At 35.6% G+C, this 15,124-nt stretch overlaps 2 protein-coding genes across 2 annotated transcripts in view; one reads left to right on the top strand and one right to left on the bottom strand.

Annotated features, from left to right (window-relative positions):
- tmem17 (transmembrane protein 17) overlaps positions 1-302 on the top strand; it is a 1,922-nt gene extending 1,620 nt beyond the window's left edge. The window contains exon 5 of the mRNA XM_051883964.1: positions 1-302. This exon is cut by the window's left edge and continues 29 nt beyond it. Coding sequence (XP_051739924.1) covers positions 1-70 — 70 coding nt within the window. The 3' untranslated portion in view covers positions 71-302.
- A 30-nt stretch (positions 303-332) lies between these two features.
- Positions 333-14,994, bottom strand: agbl2 (AGBL carboxypeptidase 2). The gene is made up of 24 exons (XM_051883961.1): positions 14,198-14,994; positions 13,961-14,024; positions 13,695-13,844; positions 11,198-11,383; positions 10,049-10,156; positions 9,804-9,954; positions 9,467-9,700; positions 7,222-7,627; positions 6,951-7,093; positions 6,488-6,647; positions 6,262-6,388; positions 4,893-4,993; positions 4,686-4,798; positions 4,510-4,576; positions 4,314-4,418; positions 3,999-4,085; positions 3,749-3,862; positions 3,572-3,629; positions 3,288-3,488; positions 3,159-3,192; positions 1,404-1,519; positions 1,171-1,246; positions 954-1,082; positions 333-877 (listed from the first exon to the last, which is right to left on the bottom strand). The coding sequence occupies exons 1-24, from the start codon at positions 14,201-14,203 to the stop codon at positions 754-756; spliced, it is 3,060 nt and encodes a 1,019-aa protein (XP_051739921.1). The 5' UTR covers positions 14,204-14,994; the 3' UTR covers positions 333-753.
- Between the last annotated feature and the right edge of the window lie 130 nt (positions 14,995-15,124).

Genomic DNA, 15,124 nt, shown 5'->3' with positions numbered 1-15,124 from the left:
TATGGTCCGACACACTGAAAGTCGCTTCCATTTGCGACAGTTTGATGGGATTCAGGAATTAAGAACGTGACGAGACTCCTTCACTGATGAACTGGGTTAAATATTCTCTGTGGTAACAAAAAAAAAAAAAAGACTATAAAGATGGCAGTGGTAACCACTAGAGGACACATATCAGTCATTGAGCTGGATTGTTACTGCAGATGTCTTGGTGCCTTATTTTATACAAACAATCTTGCCTTGTATTATATTTTGTATGTGGATAAATAAATAAAAATTTTACAGACTTCAAGACAAAGACAGAACACACTCCAGTGTTATAAACCACTAAATCATATTATTTATTCATGCTGTATTTAACAAAATTACAAATTTAATTTAGTAGGTAAATCAGCTCCATTCAAAATCACTTACATTATATCATTAGAAATCACTTCAAAAAAGAAAAGAACAAATCATGTTTATCACATGGCAACTTCAAATAAGAAAGGACATCTCTTCAGTTGAAGAGAATTAATATTAGAATAACTTGAGTGTGCTAACTTTCTTTTAGAAAATGGCTAAAAAAAGGAAAACAGTCTTTGTTTTCCAGTATTAATGTCCCTTTTATTAAATATATAGAAAATGATAGACTGCACTGAGCTGGAACTGAACTGAACTGAAATGGTAAATGACATATGATTGCATAGAAAAGTCACATTTCTGTATTCAGGCACTTGACTTCACAAGAAAAGTGTGCTCAACATCTCGCCATCTTCATGTGCTTTTGTCTGGCCTGACCTGCTTTCCCTGAGACTGCTGCGTGTGAGATGTTTGAGGAAGAACATCTGTGGACTCGTCCTCCACTTGCATGGACTCTTGAGGCAACCGCAGATGAAACCTTGTCAAGGAAATCAGCTGATGAGTTAACTTACTACAATTGAGCAAAATGAGAAAATGTTCTTTTCGCGGCATACCTCTCCTCGCTGCTCAGGCTTTTAGTAGAAGCAGCGATTCTTCCAAAAACCTGAGTTTTGCTTCCTTTAGGCAGCCTCCCTAACCTCAGACTTCTGATCGCAGCCTGGTTCCCAAACAGTTGAGCATGGCTACAGAAGAACACACAATGACAGCGGTAAGAACGGCTGATGGCATGACAGGTTTCAACCAAACCTCCAGAAAAATAATGAGTTAGACCTGTGCAGGTCAGGGAGGAAACAGGAGCCATCTTGTTTACTGATTTGGTCGGCGGCCCTCTTGGACTGCTCTGTATCTGGTGATGCAAGGCCAGTAACATGGGAAAATGAAACAGGTTGCAGGTATCATAATTCAGTGCCAAAAACATTTGGAGGCTTTATATAAGTCTGATATTAAATTTAAAATAGTGCATTGCACAACAATTTTAGTTACGTTTTAAATACTAAGTTTACCTTGTCCATCTGTCTTATGACTGATCCTCAGTGTTCCCATGTTGTCTAGTGGCATTAAGTGTTTGACAGGGATATGGGTCACTTGCATCTGTCTTTCCTGCCTGAGTTTCTGTTGACTGTGGGAAAAGACCTTTATTTATTTATTTATTGTTTGCTTGTTTGTTTGTTATCTTGGTGTTTCAAGACAGTTTATACATTTAAATCTGCATTAATAATTTATACATTATTTTATAAATAATATATATATTATGTAATCGTATATGCATAAATATATATATATATATATATATATATATATATATATATATATAAAATGAGCAATATCACACGAGTAGCCGTGCGAGATGGCTGTATATCAGCATGGCTGTGATTCAGCCATAGGCACGAGGCTGCAGGTAATCACAGCATGCTGATATACAGCTATATCGGACGGCTACTCGTGTGATATTGCGTTTATACAACAGTTTGACGGCACAAGTGTGTAAATAACTAAGAACAACAACTGGGAGTGTCTTTAAAACGCTCTTTTGTGATGAACTACTTCCGCCACTGATTCAAATATATAAGTTGACAGTTTAACAGTTGAGCCCAAGCCTCCGTTACTAATGCTAAAACGTCACTTTAGAACTAGTAACGAAGGAATGTTGAGTCGCTTCATTGAAACTCACTGTAATATGTAGAATATTATGAGAGATTGATCGTCTGAGTGAGTATATTACCTACATCTAGCTGATATTCTTCAGGTGAATCATAATCACAAAATCAGTTTGAATGTCCGCTGAGGAAAGCGATATCTTTGTCTTTGTCCTTTTAACATTTAAGACATTCCCATGACAGCGCTAGTCAATCCATTTGTCAGTTACGTCTTGTAAGATGTTACTTAAAGTAAAAACAACGTCCTTATTTCCTTGTTTCAGTCCATTTCAATATAAAAGTCTTTACGACTGACTGACTCACTCATCTAATGGCGTATTAATGTAACTTTCACTGAGGTCAAACTCACTCTCAATACTCTATCAATACCAAAAAATACGGCAAGTGAAATAAACACAAGCAAACAGTTCAGTCAAACGTACAAAAGCAGCGCTCTAGTTAGTACAGGATTTAATTTCAGTGTAGATATAAAGTTATGAAACTTAACATAGCCCTTAAACCAAATCTATTAGCTCTGGAACAAGTAATAGATTAATAAGACCAAAGATTGCCCATTTGATATACCCAAAACGAATTATACCTCATGCTTAAACACTATCTACATAAGAGCCAACGGCAAATTCCCGAAGGACTGGCTGAGATGAAGCTGTTCTCTGTGGGTACATGAGCACTGAACAGCCACTGACGGGCTGGAGCTCACATCTCCGAAAGCGTCTAAACAAATTTTCAAATAGGCGCTATGTTTACATATAAATCGCATATCTGAGGTCTAAACAACTACATTCTCACCTAAAAAACTCTTAAAACTACTTTCCGTTACAAAATAACAGTAGTATCTATAAAAATATGGTGGGTTTGCTCGTCCGCCATGACACTCGCTGTGAGAATGCTGACAGCGGAGTGATTCAAACGGTGAATCGGTTACCGTGCCATACCAGAAGAATATTGCATGGCTGGAAAGACCTCTCAGCCAATCAGATTCGAGAACCAGAACGAACATATATATATATATATATATATATATAATATATATATACGAATATATATATATAAAACAGTGAAGTGTAATTTGCTGTCATGTGATGTAGTTAGCCTACTTACCTCCTCAGCATAATGTCTGAAATATGGGATCTTCCTGTGAGACAGCAAAATAATAAATAGGTCATCACATCAGTGTGGTCAAAATGTTGGTGAAAAGCTGCCTGTAAGAAATAAAACGACATTTATTACCTTTCATTTCTGGTTGGGGTCTGAAATCGGGGTAGAAGGGCATTGTGTACGGTTGGACTGGTATAGTCAGGGCTCTTTCTCTGGAGGCTGGTACAGACGGACATCTTTTATGACCTCCAGTAACTAAGAGGGTCTGCCGTTGCAATTGCCCCTGAGGGGCAGATGAGGTAGTGTGCTGATAAGTTTTGTGCCCAGGATCAACTGAAAAACATGGCGTTTTTATGCACTACTCTTGATGGAAAAGAAAGTATAGAATTTATTTTTATATATTTAAGTATATCTACCTGAGACAGAGTGCTGACAAGATGAATAACCATTGTGCAAATTGGTGGCAGGCGCAATCTGGAATAAACAGGGTTTCTTTTTGTTTGTTGTGCCATGTATTCTGCCATATATTAAATTATTTGATGGTCAGTGCCTGATAATATAAATTATCTAAAATAGCTATTCAGATCAGTTACCTTATCTGGTCTGTCCGCCCAAAGATCAGCAACATTATCTACTACGCCTATGCGAGTGGTGGGATGAGGAATCCAAGACCTCACAGTCTGATTCGCCCTGACTGAACTTGGCCCCTACACAGCACAGAGAAAAAATCTTTTTTTAAATTTAATTCCTGTTTCTTTGGTAATTTACATCATATATCACCCATTTTTGTGTTTTTGCTGATCATTTTGGACCATACTCGCACAAAGAATGTGGGTGCATTACTTTTTGTTTCTTAGTGTCCTTCATGAAGCCCATAGTTTTCTCTTGGATTCTCACTTTGACTGCATCTTCATTTGAGGACACAGGATCCTTAAGAAAGGCATATAGCTTTAATGATTATGCTTCTAAATGAAACTCTATACTTTTAAATACATTTTAAATAAAATTTATCAATGAAACTTTTAAACCTATCAAATGCATTTATTATTTATTTAAATGCATGCATGTATTTATTTAGAGGGGCTGTATGTAAGAATTTTCATGTATTAATCGCTTTTTTATTGTGAACAGCTTGTAATGAAAATTAGAAAGACCCACCAAATGTTTGATGTTCCTGTGAATAATTTTGGGTCCTGCACTCCGTATTCGTTCTTGCCGGAGTCTGTTTCTTTCTTTACGGCTTCTTAGGTGTTTTTTCTTGCTCTGTTTTTGTAATACAAACCACAGAACAATAAGGAAAATTACGAAAAATCATCTTAAGGATGTCACTGAGAGGGTTTGCGGCATACTGCACCTTGTTTGTGGCATTTAAAAGATGAATAGGAAGTCCATCTGATTCAGTACTGTTTGATCCACTTGTGCTGCACAGAATATCAATATTGTGAAATAATTGATAGGGTTTGTTCTAACATACACTTATCAAATCTTCACAAGAAACATATTTTAATGGAATATGTTTTGTACTTTTACCTGGACTCGATGTCAATGTTAGACAGATCCTCTAAAGAGTCCACTTCTCTTCCCAGCTTGCGTCTGACCTCTTGTCTCATTAACACCCCTAACTCCTCCAGACAGTGTGTAGTCTGTTTAAAATATATTACATTTTTCAAACAATTATGCTGTTTCAAAGCTGATTAAAACAGTACTAAAAAGGAGTAAAGCCCAAAGACAGGCCACCTTGGTTGGGTCGGGGTCACAAAAGTCAAGCAGAGTGTCACAAAAGCAATGGCCCATTGATTTCAGGTCCTGCGTGCTGAAGTGTGTTCCTTTCCTGTCCCCTACAAATGAAAACACTGGACATGTATTTTTGGTGTACACCAGTGTTGTTACTGTTAACTAAAATTTAAACTATTAAAAACATTTTTGTTAATTGAAATAAAGCTAAAATATAAATATTAAATGAAAAACTTAAAGGGATAATTCATTCAAAAATGAAAATTATCCCATAATTTACTTGCCCTCAAGCCATCCTTTCTTCTTTCCAAACACAATCAGATTTACATTACAAAATATCCTGGCTCTTCCAAGCTTTATAATGGAAGTGAATGGTGCCATTTTTTTTTGAAGCCCAAAAAAGCGCATCCTATCATAATCCATATGACTCCAGGGGGTTAATAAAGGCCCTCTGAAGCGAAGCGATGCATTTTTTTAAGAAAAATATCCATATTTATAACTTCATAAATTGTAATTACTAGCGTCCGGTAACGCTCATGTGCATGTTCACGAGATAGTTGAGTTTCAGTGTATGAGTGACCTCTGACCCGACAAATGACAAATTGATGAACGCGGAAGCACAGAAGATAGAGCAAAACAAAACACCAGTCATGGATTAGAACAAGAATTTTTAATGAGAAATGTCAGAAGAGCTTGAGTTTGTTGCCCAGCCGTATTTGTTTAAACCGTGAGAGGCGTCTACTCACCTAAGCCTATGTCCTTCGTCATACGCCGGACATCGACTCTCTTGTGAACGCGCGGACGGACTTTACCGGAAGCTAGTAATTACAGTTTATAAAGTTATACTTATGGATATTTTTCTTACAAAAACACATCACTTCGCTTCAGAAGGCCTTTATTAACCCCCTGGAGCCGTGTGGATTACTTTTATGATGGATGGATGTGCTTTTTTGGGCTTCAAAAAAATGGCACTGTTCACTCCCATTATAAAGCTTAGAAGAGCCAGGATATTTTTAAATATAACTCCGATTGTGTTTGGCTGAAAAAAGAAAGTAATATACACCTATGATGAGGGTGAGTAAATTATGGGATAATTTTCATTTTTGGGTGAACTAACCCTTTAAAGGTAGTGTAGGCAATTTCGGAGAGGCTAGCAATAGCGAGCTAGCTTTGAAAGCATAAAGGTCTTTTTTAGAACTATATCTTTATCATTATCTTTATAGTTATCGTTCTTGGTGTGAACAGGCCTTAAGATCCCACTCTCTCTTCAGAGCGTCTCCAAAGCCATGCCTCCTCCAAAACACAGCCAGAGCAGAGTCTGCAAACCTTGCACACTTAAGAGTTAGACAACTTTTTTGATAACTTGAAGTACCCAATGTTGAGCCTCCGAAAGTAGACTCCATTGTGTAGCTGTTCCTAATGCCTAGTCTCCACATGACAATGCGGCCGGTTCCCTCTTTGCTCTTATGCATTTTGAACTTGCAACTTCTAAAGGAAAACTAAAAGACAAAGACAAGTATTAATTCAAAATGACGATGATGCATTAGAGACTATATGCTCTTTGCCATGTGATTAAGACTATGATGGCCGCAGCTAACCTTGTCATTAGCATTCTTGCTCATCATCAGCGGGAAAATGCGTTCTTGAAGACACTGCGAGCCATCTTTCCGATCATTGCATCCATACATGAACACATTGTTTTTCCTGCTATGACCATGAAAATCACAGTAGACCACCACTTCTCTTTCGGCAAGCAACCTGTGGGATCACATTAGCCAGGTGTATAGGTGCTGTCACATTTACCATTGCTCGGCGAAATTTAGAGAACGAAATCCAATAGGAATCTGTGTGATCGAGAGTTTCGCGTGAGAGTGAAAGATTTCCCCATGTAGATTCCACCGTGCTGGCCAACAGAAAGCTCAGAAAGCTTTCTTTGAAAGTGACTTCTGTGTGAGCTGTGCTTAATATATCGCTTTTTTTGTGCCTGCAAAATTTCACTGAATGTGACCGCACCTTATTTCATGTTTAGCATACAAAAATTGTGACACAATCATCACTCACCTTTTCACCATATTGCGAGTGTACCAAATACAGGGGAAAGAGTCACGCAGCAGACTGCGGTAGTTTCGGTTCAAATCGCGGCCCGTGAGTGAGCAGCGGTAGTTTCCCACCACCACACCGTCAGGGTTTAGCATCGGTATAACCTGTAGCCAGAACATCCATTACTGTGGTAATCCAACTGTTTACATGTCATGAAGCACTTGGCATGAGCATATATAGAAATTTTCGCCAAAACCCATTCTCCATCCGTGCCCTGCACTCCTTCCCTCACCTTAAAGACGAAAATTTCCCTTAACAAACGAGCGTCAGGCAAGTCGCTCAGCAGGAACTCCAGAAAGCCCTGCATCATCCAAGAGCCGTTGGTTTCTCCTGGATGCACCCGTGCCGTCACAACAACTGCTCGCTTGGCTTTCCGTTCTGCTAAGTTGGTGGATGGTGATGTTACAGTCAACACATACACCGCATTCCCCGCCAGACTACGGCAGAGCACCCGCAGTTTACAGTAAGCTGCACGGACAGGGTCTGAGATGACCTCATGCAGGTAATGCTGAAGGTTTGAATATGTATAAGGGTAGCAATGGGCCAGGTAGCAGGTGTCACCGTCATAAGGGAACTCCAGGGTCCAGGTGAGGGAGTACAGCCCTTTACCATCCTGTTCAGTGTTGTTTCTGTAGTACCTAAAAGACATTGTGACAGCAGTTGGGTCAATGACAATCACCCTTTTTTGTTTACTTCATGTTTGATGAGCATGTTTGTAATTTCTGAATTAAAATTAATCTTAATATTTTTGGGGGTGCATAAAGCCAACAAATTCATTGTCCTGATTCATAATGAAGAAAAAGCCTACTTAAATTTATATATTTAAATATTATTTATTTTATTATTTTTTAGAAAAAAATATTTTAATCAAACTGTTTTACTGCTTATTAATATTTGAATAACTTTTGCCCGTCAAATCAAAGTCATGTGGTGCAACCAATATGTAGAAACATACAAAGAAAAAAAAACAGGAAATGATATCATAGAGAGAACCCCTTCAGACCCTCAAGACTGTGTTTTTTGGCAATTCCAAAAAAGTGCCAATGGAAGTTCTGCACATGATCTACTGACAACACGCAAATTAAAGAACACAGATGTAGCTGGATCATTTACATAATGACCAACGCAATCTACCAAGAGCAGCACAAATTAGCATCTGGTTTAAGAAATGCTTTTTTTTTGGGGTAGTAAATAATGGCGCAAATACCAGTAAATTGACTAGCGCAAACCTTAGTAAATCACCTTGCATGATTCATTTAAATACTCCCATAAATTTTGCGTCTGAAAGGGAAACTCTTATAAATGCATATGCAATAAGGTCAGCCTCAAAAATAACGGTGTCCATGAATTTTCAGCACTAATTTTTCACTGCATTTCATTAGTAAATCCTGACAGTCGTTTTTAACGCCAAAAGAGGGTTTGCTCTGGCGCAAGCTGCTAGTAAATCTGGACCCAAGTCATAATTATGAGAGAAAAGTCGAAATTGTCATACTAAGTCTTAATTATGACATAAAAAGTCAAAATTAAGAGGTACTAAGTCTTAACTATGAGATAAACTCTAAATTGAAAAAATGGCTTTTGTCATAATTATGGCTTTGTATCTTTTCTGATTTATTCTCATAATTTCAGTTTTATCTCATATTTGACTTAGTATCTCATAATTTCAACTTTTTATCTCATAATTATGACTTAATTTCTTACAATTTTGATTTTTGTCAATTTCAACTTGTCATTATTTTGACTTTTAATCTCATAATTATGACTTAGTATCTCATATTTATGACTCCGTATCTCATAATTTCAACTCTTTGTGTCAATTATTTTTGATGTCATAATTATGATTTACCAAAGCATGATTTTCCCTTAGATAGTCCCTTTAAGACAAGTAATTTCACTCGGCGGCCATCTTTGAAACACCTCTCGGGCATGCAAGTGCAGCTCCTATATCTTTGATTAGGGAAACATCAAATTCTCCAAAGCTGTTCACCAAGCTTTCGATTAAATTTCATATTTGAGATCACCAATGTTTCTAAACCTTTGAATCATGACAAAAAAAAAACAGCATTTTTCAGGCTGGATCAAGCTAATGTGCATGCGTAGTCCTAAGTGCACGTCTCTATAAGAAGTGCGCATCTGACTGTTTCTATAGCAACCGGAGCTTCTAACAGCAGCTGCAGTGACGTGATGACTTTACCAATCACCGATTGGCTCTTATTTAGAAGGCGGGACTTATTCCGCCATATTGCGCGTTGCACTTTCTCCCATTCACCGTCTTTCTATATATAAAGTCTTTGTTTTTTTCTTATGTGGCATAAATGGGCTTCCATAGTTTTCAACTAGTTTTTTAAAAGATTTTTTCCTTTCTTTTATCATGGACATAATAGAATATGATAACTGAGCCACAACTTTGTGTCGTCACATTGACTTTAAAACATTACAATGAGAACACAGAGACAAATCACTACAGTATTTATCACCTGATGTTGGATCCTGCTCGATGCCATCCTTCCCTCTTGAGCCAGGCCGCGTGTTCAGAGTAGAGTAACGGGCGCATACCGGCTCCATACAGACTGCTGGCCTTCATCAGGTTGATGATGGTGAAGCGGTAGGTGACGCTTGCTCTCATGTTCCTCACCCGGAAGTAGAACCACTGAGTGTGCTTAGTGGTGTACAAGTCGGTGCGCAAAGTCAGCTCATAGTCATACTGACCACTGGAACACCAAGATCAGACAGGTTTACATTAAATCAAAATCTACAAGCTCTGAAAAGACAGGTAAGTATTTATGGCAGTGTTTATGAAGCTGTATGACTCACACTTGCACTGCTTTTTGTAGGTTTCCACTCTCAAAACGAGACTCAAATGCTAGCCTAGGCTTCTCCTGATGGTTGGCACAGGACGTGGCACTTTTAATGGGTCCTCTGCTCCCACCCACACGAGAGTAGGTGAAGTAGGAGGTTTTTGTGGCTAAAATGGTGTGGTGAACCAAGAGGTGAGGATATAAGATCAAAGTATGGATGTAGCTAGAGATTTTTTAACACAGAGGAAAATCTTTTCTAACCTGGGTCTATGCAGTAGACAGTGTTTCCTCTCAGCTCTCCTACTGGCATGGGAGTCTGCTCATCGCCTGTTGGCTGATAGAACGGCTCCGGCTCTGAGGGGTCCCATTCTGGTTTTCAAAAGATATAGAATAAATGGAGGGTTTACAGCCTTCATTTACGAATTAAGATGCACAAAAATATAAAAATCTAGTTTCAAAAGTGTGAAACTTTATCTTAATTTTAATTATTTTCAAAAATGTTTTAAATATATTTTGCAAGGTACATTTTTTTTAAAGAATTATTTTTGGTGTTTTTGCCTTTATTATGATAGGACAGTAAGCAGACAGGAAGAGAAGTGGGAGAGAGAGAGGGGGACAGGAGCTGGGACTCGAACTCGGTCGCCCGAAGCGCAACAGCGTTATATGTCGTCGTGCTGCCCACGAGGCTATTGGCGCAGACAAATTATCTGATATATTAAGAGATTAAAAAAATCACATCAAAATGGTGTGTAGTTTAAATTAATTATTATTGTCAAAAATATTTGTAAAAATATTTTGCATGCTAAAAAGTATTTTTTATAATTCATATATCATTAATTTTGGGTGAGTCACACTACATGACATGTACAACCTGAACTAAACTTGTCTTGTCAAAATATCTGATATTTTAAAAAACATATTAACCTATGATATCATGTCATTTTCCTGTATGTTGGTTGCACAACATGACTTTGATTTGGCATAGAATTTTTTTCAAATATTTATATATGTATATACAATTTTTTGAACAAAAACTACTTCACAGCTTTTTCTAAGAAATAATAATAAAAGATAATGTCAAAGATTATATTTTCCTTTGTTTTAAATAGGCTTTTTTTCTTTGTTTTTTTCTTCAGGATTATTCTCATTTTTGATATTCTCCCCCCAAAAATAGAAAAAATTATTTTAATTCACAAATAAATTAAAAAAAAAGTCCATCATCAAAGAGTTCATTGTATGGATATATTGCATTTTTTGTGTGTATTTTTTTTTTTTAAATAAATTCACATATTCTGTGTTCTTCACACAAATCACTACAGATGCGGTATCAGTCTTACAATATACTGTATTAATAGCGTAAAACTTATTTACACTAGTGTAAAATGTATTTTTTAACAAGCAAAGCCTTACCTATATGTTGGATTTTGTCACGGATCACTTCACACTCTATGGGCCAGCGGACACCCTGGAATGGACAGGAGGTAGATGGGATTGTGAAGAGGTCCAAAGGGTCCCTTAGTCGTGGAATGGGCCGCTCCCCATCAAAGTCAAAAACAAGCTGCCGGGTCCTGAGAACTTTGTCTAAGCTGAAAAAGTCTTGGAAAGAAATGAAACACACAGACATACTAAAACACAATCTATTACCCAACAGAACCAATGCTGTAATTAAAAGACATGTAAGAAGCATCCGTCACCAGCAACGATTATCGACATTACCCATGTAACCAAGACATACAATTAATTCATTGGTACATGCTCCCTAAAACAATTATGCGTTCTTAGTGTCTGAATATTTTATAAAGGCAATGAATTTCAAATGGGATCTAGCTGGGTAGACTCAAGTTTTACGTATTGTGTGTCATCTTGAAAGAAAGAAATATATGGCACAATTTAGGTGGCAATGGTGATGTTGCAGCATATGGCATCTTTACATGAGATCAACTCTATTTAGTCTTGTACTCTACAATATTTAAATTGACATCATATAATGCTTCATTATTTCCACCACATTAGAAAAACAAATCATGCTTTGGTATACCAAAATTATGAGAATACAAACCATGAGATAAAAAGTCAAAGTTATGACATCATGAAATAAAGTCAAAATTGTGAAAAAGTATTAAAAAAAAAATAAAATAAAATAAAAATTAATTACTATGAGATAAAAATTTGACATTGACATAAAAAGTCATAATTATGAAAAACACTTAAGAGATAAAAAGTAAAAAAAAATATGGCAAACCAAAATTAAGTGACAGCTTTTTTGGCTTTTTGTCATAATTATGACTTTTTATCATAATTTCCCTCTATCTCATAATTTTGTCTCATAATTTTGAAATTTCTCACATAACTTCAACTCTATTTCATAATTTTATCTCATAATTTAGACTTTTAATCTCATAATTATTACTTAGTATCTCATAATTTCACAATGTTGAAATTATTAGATTTAAAAAGTTTAACTTTTGACAAAGACAATTATGATATAAAAAGTCAAAATTTTGACATACTAAGTTAACTATGAGATAAAAAGTTGAAATTATGACAAAAAAAATCAAAATTACGATATAAAAAACTGAAATTATGTCTCATTATTATGAGATAAAATGTTGAAATTATGACATTTAAGTAGAAATGTTCATGTCTCAGTAGTTTTTTTTATATCATTTTATATAAAAAATGTAAGAAATTAAATTACAGCCTTCATTTACAAATTAAGACGCACAAAAAGGTTTAAAAAATCTAGTTTCAAAAGGGTGAATCTATATCTTATATATCTATATATTTTAAAGCAAATATCATGAATTGTTTGTTCATAAATATTATACGTTTTGGGCGAGTCACACCATATGATATTTTAAAACTTGTCTTGCCATAAAAAGTCAAATTATCTGATTCTTTTTTTTTTTTTAAAGATTTATATTTGGCGTTTTTTCCTTTATAATGATAGGACAGTAAGCAGACAGGAAGTGGGAGAGAGAGTGGGAGAGAGAGAGGGAGATGGGATCGAGAAAGGTCCGCAAGCTCGAACTCAGGTCGCCCGAAGCGCAACGGCCTTATATGTCTCCGTGCTGCACACGAGGCTATCGGCGCCGACAAATTTCCCTCTGTCTCATAATTTTGAAATTTCTCACATAACTTCAACTCTATTTCATAATTTTATCTCATAATTTAGACTTCTAATCTCTTAATTATTACTTAGTATCTTAACTTTTAGTTTAACTTTAGTTTAGACAATTATGATATAAAAAGTCAAAATTTTGACATACTAAGTTAATTATGAGATAAAAAGTTGAAATTATGACAAAAAAAATCAAAATTACGATATAAAAACTGAAATTATGTCTCACTATTATGAGATAATACGTTGAAATTATGACATTTAAGTAGAAATGTCCATGTCTTAGTAGTTTTTTATATCAAAAATAAATCATAATTATAATTTACCAAAACATGATTTTTAATGTGGCAAAATGGGCTTCCATACATCATATGTCAGCCTTTTTTAAGATTAACAAATTTCAATTGTATAATAAAATTCTATCAAAAATGAATTAAATTATCCTTACATATTATTCATATTATGAATAAAGAATTGTAAATTATTTAAAAAAAACTAGAGCTTAATAAAACATTTTGTATAAATCTGAATGGAATAAGGGAATAGACCATTTCAGCTTATGTGTTTCGTAAATTTAAAAAAATGAAAATATGTTTAAATTTAAGAATATGAATCACACACTAAATGGTCCGTTCACTTGTTCCGTTAAGATTTATACAAAATGTTTTATTAAGCTCTAGTTTTTTTTTTACTTGATTCAATCTGATGGAATTTTACTATACAATTTAAATGTGTAAATCTTAAAAAAACGTGTGGAACTGTCATGACCCAGTGGTACATATTTACTTTGACATGGCTTGGGTTCCTCTTGTTCCTCCTCTAGGTTGGAGTCATTGCTCTCAGATGGGGAGTTGATCGTGTCTGAGGCAGTAGAGTCTCGGTTGCTCTCCCATTCTCTTTTGAAGGGGACGCCAGAATGCACAGAGGAGCCGTTGTCTGTGTATAAAGAAACAAAATGTGAGATAGAAAAATAATGCTATTACAATTAGTCTAACGGTCTAACACAGTCTAACAGTGTTTAACCCATCCAAAGGTTGACTTGAAAGACTTACCCGAGAGGAATCCATAATGCTGAAGATGTAGCAAAATGAATCTCTCGTACGAATCATCTGATTTCTTTTGTTCAACATGATAAGAGAACAAGGAAGTGAGTTTAAATACAAGCAAAGGGGCAGAAGGTTAACAGGCATTGAGTATCAGTGAGCTGGCATGTTAACCAAATGGGTAATATTAGACTGTAACCGTAGAGTGCAAAGCAGCAGTAAATTTTGTGCCATTAAGTTACTCACCTGCATTCCCGAACCTCAAAGCGATGCGATTGCACGCGAGTCATTAAGTCATCGTAAACAACGTTAAATAACTGTACAATTTACAAGCGCCTGACAAGATATCAAATAACACCGCTGGTTAGTTAGGAATGACTTGTTTTAAACCCCTGAGGAAAACGTGTTTCAAATTAGTATGTTAAAATGAATATGGTCCTAGTAGAGAGCTAAACAGACTTTTAATGCAAATCTCTTTTATTGTTGAGGCGCCTCTAACGCCGTTTGTGTCGCGGTTGCCATGGCCACGACGCACGTTTCCTGTGTAAAGCACGCTGCAAAAACGTAGAGCAGAAAGACTTGTTGCGAAATATACTTTCCTTTTAATTTGTTTTAATGTTTTTAGACAAAAAAAAAAAATATATATATATATATATATGTAAATGTAAAATAAAATCAGGGAAAAGTAATATTTTGCTTTAAAAATGCTTAAGAAGCAAAACGTTTATGGGTCAGAAACAGATAATTTTAGAATCATTAAAGGGATAGTTCACCCAAAAATTAAAATTCTGTTATCATTTACTCACCCTCATGTTGTTCCAAACCTGTATTAATGTATTTCTTCTGCTGAACACAAAGGGAGATATTTTGTAGAATGTCGGTAACCAAACAGTTGAGCCCCATTTACTTCCATAGTATTTTTTTTCCTCTCCATACTATGAAAGTCAATTAGACCCATCAAATTTAGTTTAGTTTTATTTCTGTATTAATTTAATTATTCTCAATTTTATTAATTCATTACTTCTACTACAAAAACTAGAACTGTTGTCTTGAGAGCTAACTAAAATATTTACTTTAAGTATAAGTTTATATTTTACTTTGTGTTAACATTTTATTTCACATTTTTAAAATAGTTTTAGTTAATTATAACACATCACAGAACAGAAAAGATTC

This window comes from Ctenopharyngodon idella, chromosome 24, assembly GCF_019924925.1.
Source record: "Ctenopharyngodon idella isolate HZGC_01 chromosome 24, HZGC01, whole genome shotgun sequence".
NCBI lineage: Eukaryota > Metazoa > Chordata > Actinopteri > Cypriniformes > Xenocyprididae > Ctenopharyngodon > Ctenopharyngodon idella.
This window is presented reverse-complemented; position numbering and strand designations above follow the sequence as displayed.